The sequence below is a fragment of the Ovis aries genome, chromosome 3 (assembly GCF_016772045.2).
Source record: "Ovis aries strain OAR_USU_Benz2616 breed Rambouillet chromosome 3, ARS-UI_Ramb_v3.0, whole genome shotgun sequence".
Lineage (NCBI taxonomy): Eukaryota > Metazoa > Chordata > Mammalia > Artiodactyla > Bovidae > Ovis > Ovis aries.
The window spans coordinates 12,748,281-12,763,994 of NC_056056.1; the positions used below are offsets into that span (position 1 = coordinate 12,748,281).

The following is a 15,714-nucleotide window of genomic DNA, read 5'->3' on the forward strand; positions in this document are numbered from 1 at the left end:
AAGAGTAATTTTCTAAATTTTTGCTTGTGTTCTTTGATTTTTCTGAAATAAATATGCATTTTTTATAACAAAGCTAATTTTGTATTTAGTTAGCTGATACAGACATCTGACTGACTACGTTTAAACACTGTGACCTGTTTCAGTTAGTATAAACAGCCCTATCAAGAGACTTTTCTGAGCTTCAGTTTCCTCACCTTAAAAATTTAGGAACTACTGGCTAGTCAAGGATATGGTTTTTCTAGTGATCATGTATGGATGTGAGAGTTGGACTATAAAGAAAGCTGAGCACAGAATTGATGCTTTTGGAGAACACTCTTGAGAGTCCCTTGGACGGCAAGGAGATCCAATCAGTCCATCCTAAAGGATATCAGTCCATCCTAAAGTATATCAGTCCTGAGTGTTCATTGGGAGGACTGATGTTGAAGCTGAAACTCTAATACTTTGGCCAGCTGATGCGAAGAGCTGATTCATTGCAAAAGACTCTGATGCTGGGAAAGATTGAGGGCAGGAGAAGGGGACGACAGAGGATGAGATGGTTGCATGGCATCACCGCCTCAATGGACATGGGTTTGGGTGGACTCTGGCAGTTGGTGATGGACAGGGAGGCTTGGCGTGCTGTGGTTCATGGGGTTGCAAAGAGTCGGATGTGACTGAGTGACTGAACTGAACACTGTAATAGTTAATATTTACCAACAGGTTTCTGTAATTTCCAAAATCAGCATGAAATTTCATATTGAACTAATGTGTCAAGCTAGTATTTGTATTGGGGGCACATGGAAAATATAAATTGTTAGGCAGACTCAGTTCAGTTCAGTTCAGTCGCTCAGTCGTGTCCGACTCTGCGACCCCATGAATCACAGCACGCCAGGCCTCCCTGTCCATCAACATCTCCCGGAGCTCACTCAGACTCACGTCCATCGAGTCCCTGATACCATCCAGCCATCTCATCCTCGGTCGTCCCCTTCTTCTCCTGCCCTCAATCCCTCCCAGCATCAGGGTATTTTCCAATGAGTCAACTCTTGGCATGAGGTGGCCAAAGTATTGGAGATTCAGCTTCAGCATCATTCCTTCCAAAGAAATCCCAGGACTGATCTCCTCCAGAATGGACTGGTTGGATCTGCTTGCAGTCCAAGGGACTCTCAAGAGTCTTCTCCAACACCACAGTTTAAAAGCATCAATTCTTCAGCACTCAGCCTTCTTCACAGTCCAACTCTCATATCCATACATGACCACAGGAAAATCATAGCCTTGACTAGACGGACCTTAGTTGGCAAAGTAACGTCTCTGCTTTTGAATATGCTATCTAGGTTGGTCATAACTTTTCTTCCAAGGAGTAAGCGTCTTTTAATTTCATGGCTGCAGTCACCATCTGCAGTGATTCTGGAGCCCCAAAAAATAAACTCTGACACTGTTTCCACTGTTTCCCCATCTATTTCCCATGAAGTGATGGGACCAGATGTCATGATCTTCGTTTTCTGAATGTTGAGCTTTAAGCCAACTTTTTTGCTCTCCTCTTTCACTTTCATCAAGAGGCTCTTTAGTTCCTCTTCACTTTCTGCCATAAGGGTGGTGTCATCTGCATATATGACGTTATTGATATTTCTCCCGGCAATCTTGATTCCAGCTTGTGTTTCTTCCAGTCCAGCATTTCTCATGATGTACTCTGCATATAAGTTAAATAAGCAGGGTGACAATATACAGCCTTGACATACTCCTTTTCCTATTTGGAACCAGTCTGTTGTTCCATGTCCAATTCTAACTGTTGCTTCCTGACCTGCATACAGATTTCTCAAGAGACAGGTTAGGTGGTCTGGTATTACCATCTCTTTCAGGATTTTCCACAGTTTCTTGTGATCCACACAGTCAAAGGCTTTGGCATAGTCAATAAAGCAGAAATAGATGTTTTTCTGGAACTCTCTTGCTTTCTCCATGATCCAGTGGATGTTGGCAATTTGATCTCTGGTTCCTCTGCCTTTTCTAAAACCAGCATGAACATCAGGGAGTTCACGGTTCACGTATTGCTGACTCTTAGGTCAACGTATTTCAATAATCCCCAAAACACATACATTTCTAAAGTGCTACAAAGAATTAGGGTGAGGAAGAGTATAAAGAACTGCTCAAACAAGTGACTATTTTTTATAAAAGGTCACAATCCTTGGAAGACATGAAAACTAAGTTCCAAATGAATTAACCACTACATGAATAAAATAATTACATATTTTGTTCACTATCGCTTTGTTATAAAACTGTAGGTCAGAAATCTGATCTAATGTTACAAATATTTCTAGAAGGCTGGTCTTACCTCACAGTTCCTTCAGATACGTTCGGCACCGACAGGGTTACATCTAGTGAGATCTGACATTGGCCCCTTAAGATGGACATCATCCTCAAGGCTTCCACTTCACTCCTGGGAGCATTTACTGAGGCACAGCCTAAATAAGTTAGTTTGCTGAAAACTACACTGTCTTCATCTGCCACTGGTGTGAAAGGACTTGACCCTTCCGAATCTGAAAGAAACAATAAGGAAGTGATTCTTTTCACTTTGATATTTTGTTAATATGAATACTAAGTAAAATTCTACAAGCTACGTTTAGGTTCTAAAATTAAATTCGCCATTTTCTCAGAAGAAAATTAAAGTCAGAAATCTCATACCAGAAGCTGTCACCAACACTAAAATTTTTAGGTATGGCTATAGTTTCAATCCTTAACCTAAATGGAGACCTGAGATTCAGATCTGATTTATCTCTTGTAATTTGTTTTGACTTTATAATTTACATTTAGGTCAGTAATACATTTAGTATTTTTCCACCCTGAAAAATCCTGTCTTCTTTCTGATCTGTTCTATTGTAATGATTTCTCTTATTCACCATCTTAGTTACTTTATCATGTTCCTTAGTCCCCTTGCCTTTCCCTTCCCAATAAACATTTCCAGTTTTAATATTCTACTTTTCCTCAAAGAGCTTTCATAATTGTCTTTTTCCTCCTTGTCTTTCAGCTCCCTTTTTTCAATTTCACAACTATTCCCACCAAGCAGGCCTGAGGCAAACATTTTCTTCACCAAGAATTATTTCTCTATTTCCCCAATCAGTCAGTTGCTCACTCGTGTCGGACTCTGTGATTCCATGGACTGCAGCACGCCAGGCTTCCCTGTCCATCACCAATTCCTGAAGCTTACTCAAACTCATGTCCATCGAGTTGGTGATGCCATCCAACCACGTCATCCTGTTGTCCCCTTCTCCTCCCGCCAACATCTAATTTCCCCAATACCATACTCAAATTATTTTTTCCTGAAAAAAATCTTTAAACACTCTAACACTGTCTCACTGTTATATAACTGTTGTTTTTCTTTGCTATAAATGACATACATTTAGAGTCGACACATGTATAACTGATTCACTGCGCCTTCCACCTGAAACTAATACAACATGGTAAATCAACTACACACCAATAAAAAAAAATTTTAATGACATACATTTAAAGGGAAATCAGAATGGTACATTATTTATTCCTCTCACATCCCCCTCAATCTAGAATCTAAAGATTCTAGATAATATAGATTTTTGCTTTCTCTGCATCAAACCTAGTACAAAATGGACACTCAAATATTAAAAACAATAACCTTCCGTTATGCAAGCAATGCAGCAATCCTAACCTCCTTGTCCAGGTTTCACTGGCAGGCTCATCTCTGGTTTCTGGAGCCCTACTAATGACACAGGGTTAATGGTGGATGAAGCTGAGAGTTGATTAGAAAGAGGCCCATCTCCTTCGCCATCCAGCTGTGACCCTTCCACAAGCTCCTTGTCCCCTGGCTGGTCGTCCATTGGAGGATCCATCAGCACATCTGCCAGCTCTTTTTGCAGCTGCTGTTCACTTCCATTCCCTATAATCTAAGGGTCACAAATATATGCAATCAGCGAAGTGAGAGAGAGAGGCCAGTACTGATTAAAATGGGTCCACATCTAGAGAAAATCATTAGCAATTTTTTTGATATATAGATATCTTCTGAATGTTTTTAAAAAATAAAGCAAGATTTGCAATAAATAAGAGCTGCAGCTGCTCTCTTAATTCATACAAATTTTCATGAAAAAGTTTACAGTGAATCTGAGACTAATACCCAGAAATACATGTGATAATTTGCCAATTTTATTGAAAGTTTTCTACAGTGTTCTAAAATCTCAACAACTAAAAATTTTTAAATTTTACTTGTCTGTTAAGAAATAAAGCTTATTAAGAGGAGAAGCTTCTCTTATCCTTAAGGAAAACGGAAAACGTGTTTCCTTCCGAAAATTACCAGTACAAACATATGTATTAGGTAATAAACCATCACATGCACTTTACCATTGTTGCTATAAGGAAGTCTCTTAAAGGAGACTTCTCTGACATAAACAGTTCTTCAAGTTCTCAACACTTGAATAAAGCTAGGGAGATGTATGTAGAAAATGACCCTGAGGAACAGAAGCACTCCATTTCAATGTCAAGGATTTTTCTACAGTCATGATGGTTTATTATTGTTGCTCAACAAGGAAGTAAACAAGTAAAAGATCAAGTAAAGACTACCCAACCAAAAAAAAAATATATATATATATAGAGATGTGGTCAAAAAAAAAAAAAAAAACAAGACTACCCAACTCGAAGGAAAACCACAAGTGAGAAAATCCAGTATTGTCATTAAATGCTTATTCAAGAAACACTAGAAAAATTAACAAGAGAATTAATGCAGGAAAAGGAAATCATGATGAAAAAAAGTACTGATTTAGGCGAGTTTCTAAGACCAAAACCGGACAAAAATTTAAATGAGCGGGGCTATGAGATTGTTAAAGACAAAGAGGTCTTCACAGTAAAATTAAAGACACAAGTTAGGAAGCAAAATTCCATAGCAGCAGTACTCTGGACTACCTATGAAGGAACCCAGTCCAAAGATTTTTGTAACTCTATAAAATCAAGCCCCTTTTGATGTAAACTTCGATTGACAAACAGTGGCAAGTCTTTTTTGCTACCTTTTCCCAACATGTCAGCTATTCTTGCCTTGGGAAAAAGGACTGGAAAGGTATTCAGTCTCTGGCTGCAACTTAAGAGTCTGCTTTTAACTTCCTTCTATATTCAGGATTACTGCTATTGGAACTACTTCAGTCAAATATTTTTAACTCTTTGCTATACCTGATTCTACACAAGTGCAATCAAATTCTTTTATTCAGAAGTCTGCTTTCAGAAGTTTCTTAAAGCACATAAAAAACAATCTAGAACTTAGTTTCAATTATTTTTTTTCAGAACTGGGTAAGATATACTGTATCACATGCAATAAATAAAAGATAGCCTAACTGAACCTAAACTATTTTCCAAGGGGAAGGAGAATTAAATTAAGTAGGCTAGCTAGAGCTTCCTATAACCGATGGAAGATATTAGACTCCACGTTTAAGCAACAGTAATTTTAACTGGGAAGGCTATCGTTAAAGAGCAACCTAAACTGAAGACATATTTCACATGCTATGAGGTACTGTTTTTTCTTTGAAATACAGGATAAAGTCAAGTTTTCTTTTAGATAGGCTACCTCCATTGTAATATATTCACAAAACATATCACAAAAAGAAACATGTTTATGTGTTTGTCTTTCATGTTTATACATGTTTATCTTGTATTCTTCCCTTGTTTATAAAGTCTACAAACGTACAAACTGCCTTCTATTTCCTTAACACTTCCTTAAAGGGTAGGAAAATTAATGCAGGACACAACAATACTGATTTCTAAAAGCTGCTTAAAAATAGCAACCTAACTTATGCTGTGAATAATTAGTTCCAATACAGTACTCAACACTTACCATTAAGATCATTTGTGCACCTTCAATCCAATTTCAAACTTAACCACATGACATAATTTATTTAACAATATTTATCTCAATTAAGTCTTCTGTTTTTTTTTTAAAGAGAGTAAATTAATCTCAATGTTTCCATATGGGAAACATTCAGCAATGCCTTTTAAGGTTCCCTAACTTTGGCACGATGGTGTGATCACTCACCTAGAGCCAGACATCCTGGAATATGAAGTCAAGTGGGCCTTAGAAAGCATCACTACAAAGCTAGTGGAGGTGACGAAATTCCAGTTGAGCTCTTTCAAATCCTGAAAGATGATGCTGTGAAAGTGCTGCACTCAATATGCCAGCAAATTTAGAAAACTCAGCAGTGGCCACAGGACTGGAAAAGGTCCATTTTCATTCCAATCCCAAAGAAAGCCAATGCCAAAGAATGCTCAAACTACCTCACAATTGCACTCATCTCACATGCTAGTAAAGTAATGCTCAAAATTCTCCAAGACAGGCTTCAGCAGTAAGTGAACTGTCAACTTCCAGATGTTCAAGCTGGTTTTAGAAAAGGCAGAGGAACCAGAGATCAAATTGCCAACATCCACTGGATCATCAAAAAAGCAAGAGAGTTCCAGAAAAACATCTATTTCTGCTTTATTGACCATGCAAAAGCCTTTGACTGTGTGGATCACAAGAAACTGTGGAAAATCCTGAAAGAGATGGGAATATCAGACCATCTGACCTGCCTCTTGAGAAACCTATATGCAGATCAGGAAGCAACAGTTAGAACTGGACATGGAATAACAGACCGGTTCCAAATACGAAAAGGAGTACGTCAAGGCTGCATTTTGTCACCCTGCTTATTTAACTTCTATGCAGAGTACATCATGAGAAATGCTGGGCTGGAAGAAGCACAAGCTGGAATCAAGATTGCTGCGAGAAATAGCAATCACCTTAGATATGCAGATGACACCACCCTTATGGGAGAAACTGACGAGGAACTAAAAAGCCTCTTGATGAAAGTGAAAGAGAAAAGTGAAAAAGTTGGCTCAACATTCAGAAAACGAAGATCACGGCACCTGGTCCCATCACTTCATGGGAAATAGATGGGGAAACAGTGGAAACAGTGTCAGAATGTATTTTTTTGGGCTCCAAAATCACTGCAGATGATGACTGCAGCCATGAAATTAAAAGATGCTTACTCTTTAGAAGGAAAGTTATGACCAACCTAGACAGCATATTCAAAAGCAGAGAGATTACTTTGCCAACACAGATCCATCTAGTCAAGGCTATGGTTTTTCCAGTGGTCATGTATAGATGCGAGAGTTGGACTGTGAAGAAAGCTGAGTGCTGAAGAATTGATGCTTTTGAACTGTGGTGTTGGAGAAGACCCTTGAGAGTCCCTTGGACTGAAAGGACTTCCAACTAGTCCATCCTAAAGGAGACCAGTCCTGGGTGTTCATTGGAAGGACTGATGCTAAAGCTGAAGCTCCAATACTTTGGCCACCTCATGCAAAGAGTTGACTCATTGGAAAAGACCCTGATGCTGGGAGATACTGGGGGCAGGAGGAGAAGGGAACGACAGAGGATGAGATGGCTGGATGGCATCACCGACTCATCGGACATGAGTTTGAGTGAACTCCAGGAGTTGGTGATGGACAAGGAGGCCTGGCGTGCTGCAATTCATAGGGTTGCAAAGAGTCGGACATGACTGAGCGACTGAACTACACTTTGGCACCTGAAGAATGTGGTAATACACAATCTGTTGAGCCCTAGAAGAATACTTGGAGAAGGCAATGGCACCCCACCCTGGTACTCTTTCCTGGATAATCGCATGTATGGAGGAGCCTGGCAGGCTGCAGTCCATGGGGTCACTAAGAGTTGGACACGATTGAGTAACTTCACTTTCACTTTTCACTTTCATGCACTGCAGAAGGAAATGGCAACCTACTCCAGTATTCTTGCCTGGAGAATCCCAGGGTGGAGCCTGTTGGGCTGTCGTCTATGGGGTCGCACAGAGTTAGACACGACTGAAACAACTTAGCAGCAGCAGAATTCCTATTCAGTAAGGCTGGCATAGGACGGATAATTAGAATTTTTAAAGTTTCCAGGTGATGGTGATGTTGCTATTCTGGGAACCAACCTTAGATTAATGGTTCATGACTACACAATACAATTACCAGTATCACCAGGAAGCACGTTAAAATTAAAATACTTGATCCTCCCTCTATTCACTTACCTCCTACCCTAGCAACTAAATTAGTCTCAGAGATAAAGCCTTGGCATATACATTTTAAAGAACCTTCACAGGTGATTTACAAAACAGTTGTCAGGCTAGATGAGGCCAGCAGGGTACAGTTTTGTTCACCCATCCTATAAATGAAGAGCTTAAACTAGCAACTGTTTATCTCTGATTTCCTGTTATAACAGAAAAATGAACTCATTATCAGCAGGGGTTTCTGTTTCTTGCTGCCAACAGCATTCTTAACAGATACCATGATCATCTCTAAAATAAATGCAGTTGTAGCTAAAGCAATCAAGATACTGGTATTAGTGAAAGGACAGGTATACAGACCAATGAAACAAAACAGAACTCAGAAATAGACCTATACATACATGGCCAATTGTTTTCAACAAAGTTGGCTAGGTAACTCAAGAGAAAGGTAATAAAGTAAAACAAATGGTGCTGAAACAACTAACCTGACATCAAACACATGCAAAAATTACATGACATACAAAAATTAATGCAAAATGGACTGCAGATCTAAATGTAAATCTGAAAACTATAATGTTTACACAAGAAAACACATAGGAGAAAGTCTTTGTGATCCTGGGCCACAAAGATTTCTTAGAACACAGAAAGCATGCATAAAAAAAAAAAAAATGAGGTGCACTTTTGTGAATGCTTACAGCAGCATTATTCATAATTGCCAAAAGCTGAGTACAAGGTAAATGTTTATCAAGTGGTGAATGGATAACTTCCATATAGCTATACAACTGAATACCAGCTCGGACGGTAAAGCATCTACCTACAATGTGGGAGACCCAGGTTCAATCCCTGGGTTGGGAAAATCCCATGGATGGAGGGGCCTGGTAGGCTACAGTCCACAGGGTCGCAAAGAGTCGGACACAACTGAGAGACTTCACTTTCTATGTTTCCTCAATGTCCTTAAGAGAAACCCCCAAATCATTTCTATGTTCTATGAGTTTCTCACAACCCTGTCTAATTAGCTTCTCATCTCTTAGCAGTCACATCAAGCCACTCAAATTCCCCAAGACACATCACAAACTTTCTAACATTTAAGCTTTGCATAGATTGTTCCCTTTCCTGGAAAACCCTCTCGCTTGCCTTTCTACTCTTAAACACCAAGCTTAAACTCGGTTACCTCCTCTGGGAGACCTTAAGCCTCATATATGGGGTTTAATCATTCCATTTTTAGGGAGTGCATTGCTACATATTTTACAGAATATCTGCCTAGTGGGCCTTCAGCCAGACTAGGCATTATTAGATAGCAGAGACTCTCTTAAATTATCTTTATATTCCCAAAGCCTGGTGTAGCGACAGGTACAAAGTGTATCTACAATACATGTTTAATGAAATGAACTTTATAAATGCCAAAAATAAAAACCAAAGTATTATTTTATCTAATCTGGATAGTCTATAAATTTTGTTTTTTGTGACAAATCTGAATGATTTATTTTAGCTTTGTTAACTACTTAAAACAAAAACAAATACCATCATTTCCTATAATTATGAATGTCAGTAAGGTTTTACATTTACTGTAAGAATACTGGGCAAGACCAAATACTAATAGCATGTTACAAAGGTCCATACAGTCAAAGGTATTTTTCCCAGTAGTCATGTACAGTTGTGAGAGTTGTACCATAAAGAAGGATGAGCACTGAAGAATGATACTTTCGAACTAAGGTGCTGGAGAAGATTCTTGAGAGTCTCTCGGACAGCAAGGACATCAAACCAGTCAATCCTAAAGGAAATCAACCCTGAATATTATTGGAAGCACTGATGCTGAAGCTCCAATACTTTGGCCACCTGCTGTGAAGAGCTGACTCACTGGAAAAGACCCTGATGCTGGGAAAGACTGAGGGCAAGAGGAGAAGGGGACGACAGAAGATGAGATGGCTGGATGGCATCTGACTCAATGGACATGAGGTTTGAGAAAACTCTGGGAGACAGTGAAGGACACAGAAGCCTGGCATGCTGCAGTTGATGGGATTACAGAGAGTTGGACATGACGTAGCGACTGAGTAACAACAAACCACAATTATCTGAAGTCCAAAAAACACTTCTAACTTAATTTAGCCCAAATATAAAAATAAGAAAGCAAAGCAGATATGCATAGATAACTAAAGGTCACATATTGGTTTGTGTTCATCTCCATGTAATCTTTAAGTAGAGGAGGAGAGAGTTGTTTAAAACATTCCTTAATCGAGAGGAAAAAAACATTTAAGCATAAAGTAGCCAAACACAGACATAGATGTTTGCAAGGACAGAGACTGCTCAGTGAATGATTTATTTATAATTCTACTTATATAGTACAGGAACAAACTGGACCAAGAGTTGGCTTGTGGCACAACTCCAGGGGGCACCCTTCACATCACAGTCTACATGAACAGCGTCAGCCTGGGAGTACACAGGGCATAGCCTACGCAGCTACACTCAGGAGTCCTACTTGGGCTCCACAATAAGACAAATCTGAGTTGGGGACATGCCTCTGACACTAACTCCGGTGGCTATGGGCAAATTAATCTGTGGGAGCCACAACTGCCCCATCCCTAAAATGAGAATGTTAATACCTATCTCACAAGACTGCTGTGGTTCAATGATATGATCTCTGGACACTCACTGTATACATTAGAACCACTGAATCATGTGATTTTTGTAGTGAATGTCTCATTTCTTACATCACGGTACCTGCCAACTAGTAAGCATCCAATAAGTATCTCCCTACCCAACTTTCAGCTATTTTTAAATAAACTCTTGTCCACCTACTGGAGGTGAGATTAAAAAAAAAAAAAGCAAATAGTAACTTTAATAATTCTTCCACTTTCTTTGGTCTGAAGAAAACTAAGAACACACATACTATTTATGTGCAAAAGAAGCATTAATGGAATAACATTTGTCATTTCTAAATAATATCAAATAAAGGTAGTAACTTAAGCGGCAGAATTGGCTACAAGTGTATTTCCTTGAAAGCAAAACTGCATTAGGGAACCTACGGACAACATGTTCCAAAGGCAATATTCAGAGTCCTTTCCTGGTCTTAATTTTTTACTTCTAACTTTATAGTTCCTGTTTCCCTTCACTGCAACAATATCAACCAGGCTCTATTTGCTTTGCCAGTTATACAAAGCTACTCTAGGCAGTGTGAGATGCTTTTCCAGTGGACATCTTATGTCTTCAATAAAGCATGCTTAGGAAATCAACGTGTGCTGGAAAAATCCACAGAAAATCAGAAATTAAAGATAAATTCATGAAGATCTACAGTTCCCACTACTTGTGTCATACTGCAGTGAAAAATACAAATGAAAATGGTTCAAACTAAGTAATTTTGCTCAGCTTCAGGGTAATAGCTGAGCCATTTCAAAACAAGTATGCAAATCTCAGGCTTATCAGAAAGCAAGGCACAAAAGAAGCAGAAGTCCAGTTTGGATACTGAAAAGTATAGTAACTCATCTCAAATTTGCTCATGATACATCCTTTCTGTATCCTGGATAAATCACTAAATCACTTGGCGCCTCACTTTAAAACTGCAGTTGTTCTGATTATCCATGTCTTTATTTTACTATATAAAGAAAGGATCAAAAAAACAAACTAATATTATCATTAGGAATTACTGACATTAATTTTAAAAGTGAAGGGAAAGAGAACCTTGTGCATTTATCTTTAAAAATCAACTGAAGAAGGATCCCAACTACTTAGTTTGTGCTAAATAATAGGATCATGGCTAGGCTAGGCTTTACTTTTCGTATGGTATGAATTTCCTACATCAAACATACATTGTTTCTATAACTAGACAAAAAAAGTGACAAAAAGGCTACTTGCATTTGCATCTAGGGAGAAAAAGAAAAGCATGCACATTCAATTCTACTGCATGCAGTGGCCCGAACTCCAAACTCTTCATGCTTCCTGATCTTTCCACATGCCACAGACTCTTCTTCGAGAAATTGTTAAACACTCTTTAAGGATCTGCTGAATGAAAAACTTTTTCTTCTTTTTCAGGCAACAATTACGTTCTCATGTAACTCTGCTTATGTCTATATTCTAGCACTTGATGAAGTTTGTCATGGTGACAAATTTACTTCCGTGTCTATCCAACCACCACTCTGATCCCCTTAATTAAACTGTGGTTCATGGTTTAGTAACTTTGCTTGAGTAAAAGATCTGCATTTTAGAGGACATGATAACTGACTCTAAAACAATTTCAGAAACTGAGTCAGAAGATTAATTCAGGCAATACTAAGCAGTGACTTTTGTATCTGCTACTTTAATAAAGTTTGGCAACTCTTTTCCAACCAAAATGTCAGCTGGATTTTTCAAGAAGAAAACTCTTTGAACATTAAAAAACTTAAAAAAACTATCTAACTGAACTTTCTGCCTCAAAAGTACTAGCTCATCAATGTACCCTCAACCAACGTTTAAAGAGTATCTTTGGCTAGGAGCTAAAGGATGCAGGATTCATACATGAGACGAGGTAGAGAAATGCAACATTTTCTGAATTTACAGATAATTCTCAGATTTTGATGTGAGCTGTCAGAAAATTTCATAAAGAAATATACCTGTGTTTTTTATGACTATACCATCACATACAGCTTTCCTTTAAAGGACTTACTCTCTCAAAGAAGTCTGACTCCTCCCCCAAGCTAGGACAACTTTCTGCCAGCTTTGTTCTATAGCATCCTTCTGTTAAACTCTACCATGGTACTGACCTAATTAAACTGATGTTGAAAATTAGATATGTCTACAAAATCTCTACACCTTCTTCATCAAAAAGTACAGTCTAGTTCTCTAAATCCATGAAATCTGGGCTGGCCTTGTGACTAGCTTTTCTACCACAAAAGAATGTGGTAGAGGTGATACCATTCATAAGCCTCAGATTTAAAAGAGGCCTTACAGCTTTTACATCTGCCCTAAGACCACTATGCTGGGAAGAAGCCTAAGTTGAAAACCACACAGAAAGAGAGACCCAGTGCCCAGCTAATACACCAGCTGAATAAAGTCACATTAATCTAAATGTGCTGTGTTGTGCTTAGTCGCTCAGTCGTGTCCAACTCTTTGTGACTCCACAGACTAACCCACCAGACTTTTTTGTCCATGGGATTCTCCAGGCAAGAATACTGGAGTGGATTGCCATGCCCTCCTCCAGGGGATCTTCCCAACCCAGGGATTGAACCCAGATCTCCCACACTGCAGGTGGGTTCTTTACAGTCTGGGCCACCAGGGAAGCCAAATAAAGCCAGCAAAACATCCAGTCAATCCACAAAATCATGAGAATAAATTGATTTTCAAACCACTGATTTTTGAGTTATTTGTTACAAAGACTAGTAGAAATGATCACAACAACATTTTTAACGACTGTCATCTACCCTAAGCTATAACCATCTTGAGGGCATGAACTAGGTCCTATTCATCTTCTCATTCAGCCTTTTAAAAACTACTCTTTGGCTGTAATGTTCTGCAGTTTTACTGTCATCAGTTCAGTCGCTCAGTCGTGTCCGACTCTTTGCGACCCTATGGACTGCAGCACACCAGGCCTCCCTGACCATTACTAACTCCTGGAGTTTACCCAAACTCATGTCCATTGAGTTAGTGATACCATCCAACCATCTCATCCTCTGTCATCCCCTTCTCCTCCTGACCTCAATCTTTCCCAGCATCAGGGTCTTTTCAAATGAGTCAGCTCTTGGCATCAGGTGGCCAAACACTGTCATACTGGTTGGGATTCATTCTGATTTTCTAAGCTGAGAGTTTATGTATCATCACTTTTGGAAAATATTCCACTGTTATGTTAATTTCCTTTCCCTCATTCTATTTTTGGTCATGCTGCACAGTGGGCAGGATCTCAGTTTCCTAACCAGAAAAAGAACCCGTGACCCCTGCAATGGAAGCACAGTCCTAACCACTGGACCACCAGGGAATTCCCCCTCCCTTATTCTTAAGGGACACTTAGGTACTTGTTGGTCCTTTGTATCCCAGTCTCCACATTTCTTAATTGCTTTTTCTTATTTTGCCATCTTTCAATGCTATTTTCTGTAATTTTCTCAGAATTTTGTGGGTAACGTATCTGTTGTACCTTTAATTTCACTGAGTCTAATTTTCGTTTGTAGAAGTTCTATTTTTAGTTTGCTTGGAATATTAAAATCTTTTGCAATTTTGTCCTTTTCTAATGTTTCAAAAATTTTCTTTAAATGTTTAGTCATTTTAATCATGCCCACCTTAAGGTTACAGGTAATAATTCAAATGCCAGTTTTGGTTTGCTGACTCTTGCTTGTGATGAATTGTCCTTTGTAAATTCTGAATTGTGCACTATTCTTTATCAGAGTTATCCATGGGAATACCATGCAGCCTGGGTGGCAAGCAAGTCCCTCAACAGTTTTACAACTGATCCTGTCAGGTGCCCAAAAGGAATTCTTAACCCAGGAACATGAAGGTAGTGTAAATTCAAGCCCCAAATATACATGAAGGTAAACCTATGGGTACAAATTCTCAACAAGACTCGCCTCCAAATCAGTTAAGACATAGACGCTTCTGTGTTTTATTTTCTTCTTGTGACTGTAAGCAGTTAACTATATTTCAAGTAATATCCTCTTCAGAATGTATCTCCTGAGGGTGCTTTATAAAGGAAATCTCAGTTCCAAAACCCATCTCTGTAAAATCCAAGGCTTCATGTATTTTGGAGTTCCTTTATTAGGTATACATTGTCAGACCTTCCTGGTGGACTGACCCTTATACGATTATAACGCGTTCATTTCATCTCTAGTAACATTGTTTTAGAGTCTACATTGCCTAATATCACTGTAATCATTTTTTTGATTGCTGTTAGCATCAACTTTTCCCAACTATTTAAATCTATCTATATCTTTGAATCGAAGATGGGTCTCCTAGATGTTTTATCCAATGCTGACAATTCCTACTTTTTGATCATACTGCTAATCCATTCACATTTAATGTTGTCATTGATATAATAAGAGTTCAATTTAGGTGAGCCGCTTTTTTATTTATCTGTCTTATATATTTTTCGTTCCTTTATTCTGCTGCTGCCTTTTTTAGAAAATCACTTCCTAATGTAGCACTGACACTCCTTTAACATTAGATATATATGCATCTGTATGTGTAAACACACATACATGCACGCACACCACTGTAGTGGCGCACCTTTGGATTCTTCCTCTTCTTCCCCATCTCACTGTCCCTCCCCCAGGCAATCACTGTCCCACTTTTTATGACTGAAGATTAGCTTTGCATTTTTAAAAATTATACATAAATGAATTATATAGTACGTGATTTTATTTATGGAGGAGAGGATGTCTGTAATCTCTGACCCAAATCTCCTTTTCTTCTATCACCAATGTGACCTCTGGGCAAAACCATTTTATTCAGTTTCTATAGTTTGGCTTTTTTAGATTCCACACAAAAGTCATGGAATGCGGAATATGTTGTGTTTCCATTTTTTTTTTTCATTGCCTCTTTGTTCAGGTCTTTATTCAAAATTAGCTGTCCAAAATGATTTGGCATTTATGGAATAAACAAATTTAAGTTTATGCAGCAGCCTTCTTTTCCTCTGAGATGGGTTTCTTTTCTGTGGGCTTCTTTTCAGCTGCTGGCTTCTTGGTCCCTGCAGGCTTTTTTCCCACCACAGGCTTCTTCAGCTTCTTATCACCAACAGCCTTCTTTTGTT

At 38.7% G+C, this 15,714-nt stretch overlaps 2 protein-coding genes across 7 annotated transcripts in view; both read right to left on the reverse strand.

Annotated features, from left to right (window-relative positions):
- RABGAP1 (RAB GTPase activating protein 1) overlaps positions 1-15,714 on the reverse strand; it is a 161,680-nt gene that overhangs the window by 112,278 nt on the left and 33,688 nt on the right. For all 6 annotated transcript variants that reach the window (XR_006059090.1, XR_009599743.1, XM_042245725.1 and 3 more), the window contains 2 exons: positions 3,653-3,887; positions 2,303-2,507 (listed from right to left, as the gene is read on the reverse strand). Coding sequence is in view for 4 of the 6 variants with exons in the window: in XM_042245725.1 (XP_042101659.1) it covers positions 2,303-2,507; positions 3,653-3,887 (440 nt within the window). In the remaining 2 variants the exon portion in view is untranslated. The remainder of the gene's footprint in view (positions 1-2,302; positions 2,508-3,652; positions 3,888-15,714) is intronic.
- The window catches only part of LOC105606693 (large ribosomal subunit protein uL4), a 35,370-nt gene continuing 33,688 nt past the window's right edge, over positions 14,033-15,714 (reverse strand). Inside the window, 1 exon segment of the mRNA XM_060411833.1 lies at positions 14,033-15,714. Within this exon segment, the coding sequence (XP_060267816.1) occupies positions 15,575-15,714 (140 nt within the window). The 3' untranslated portion in view covers positions 14,033-15,574.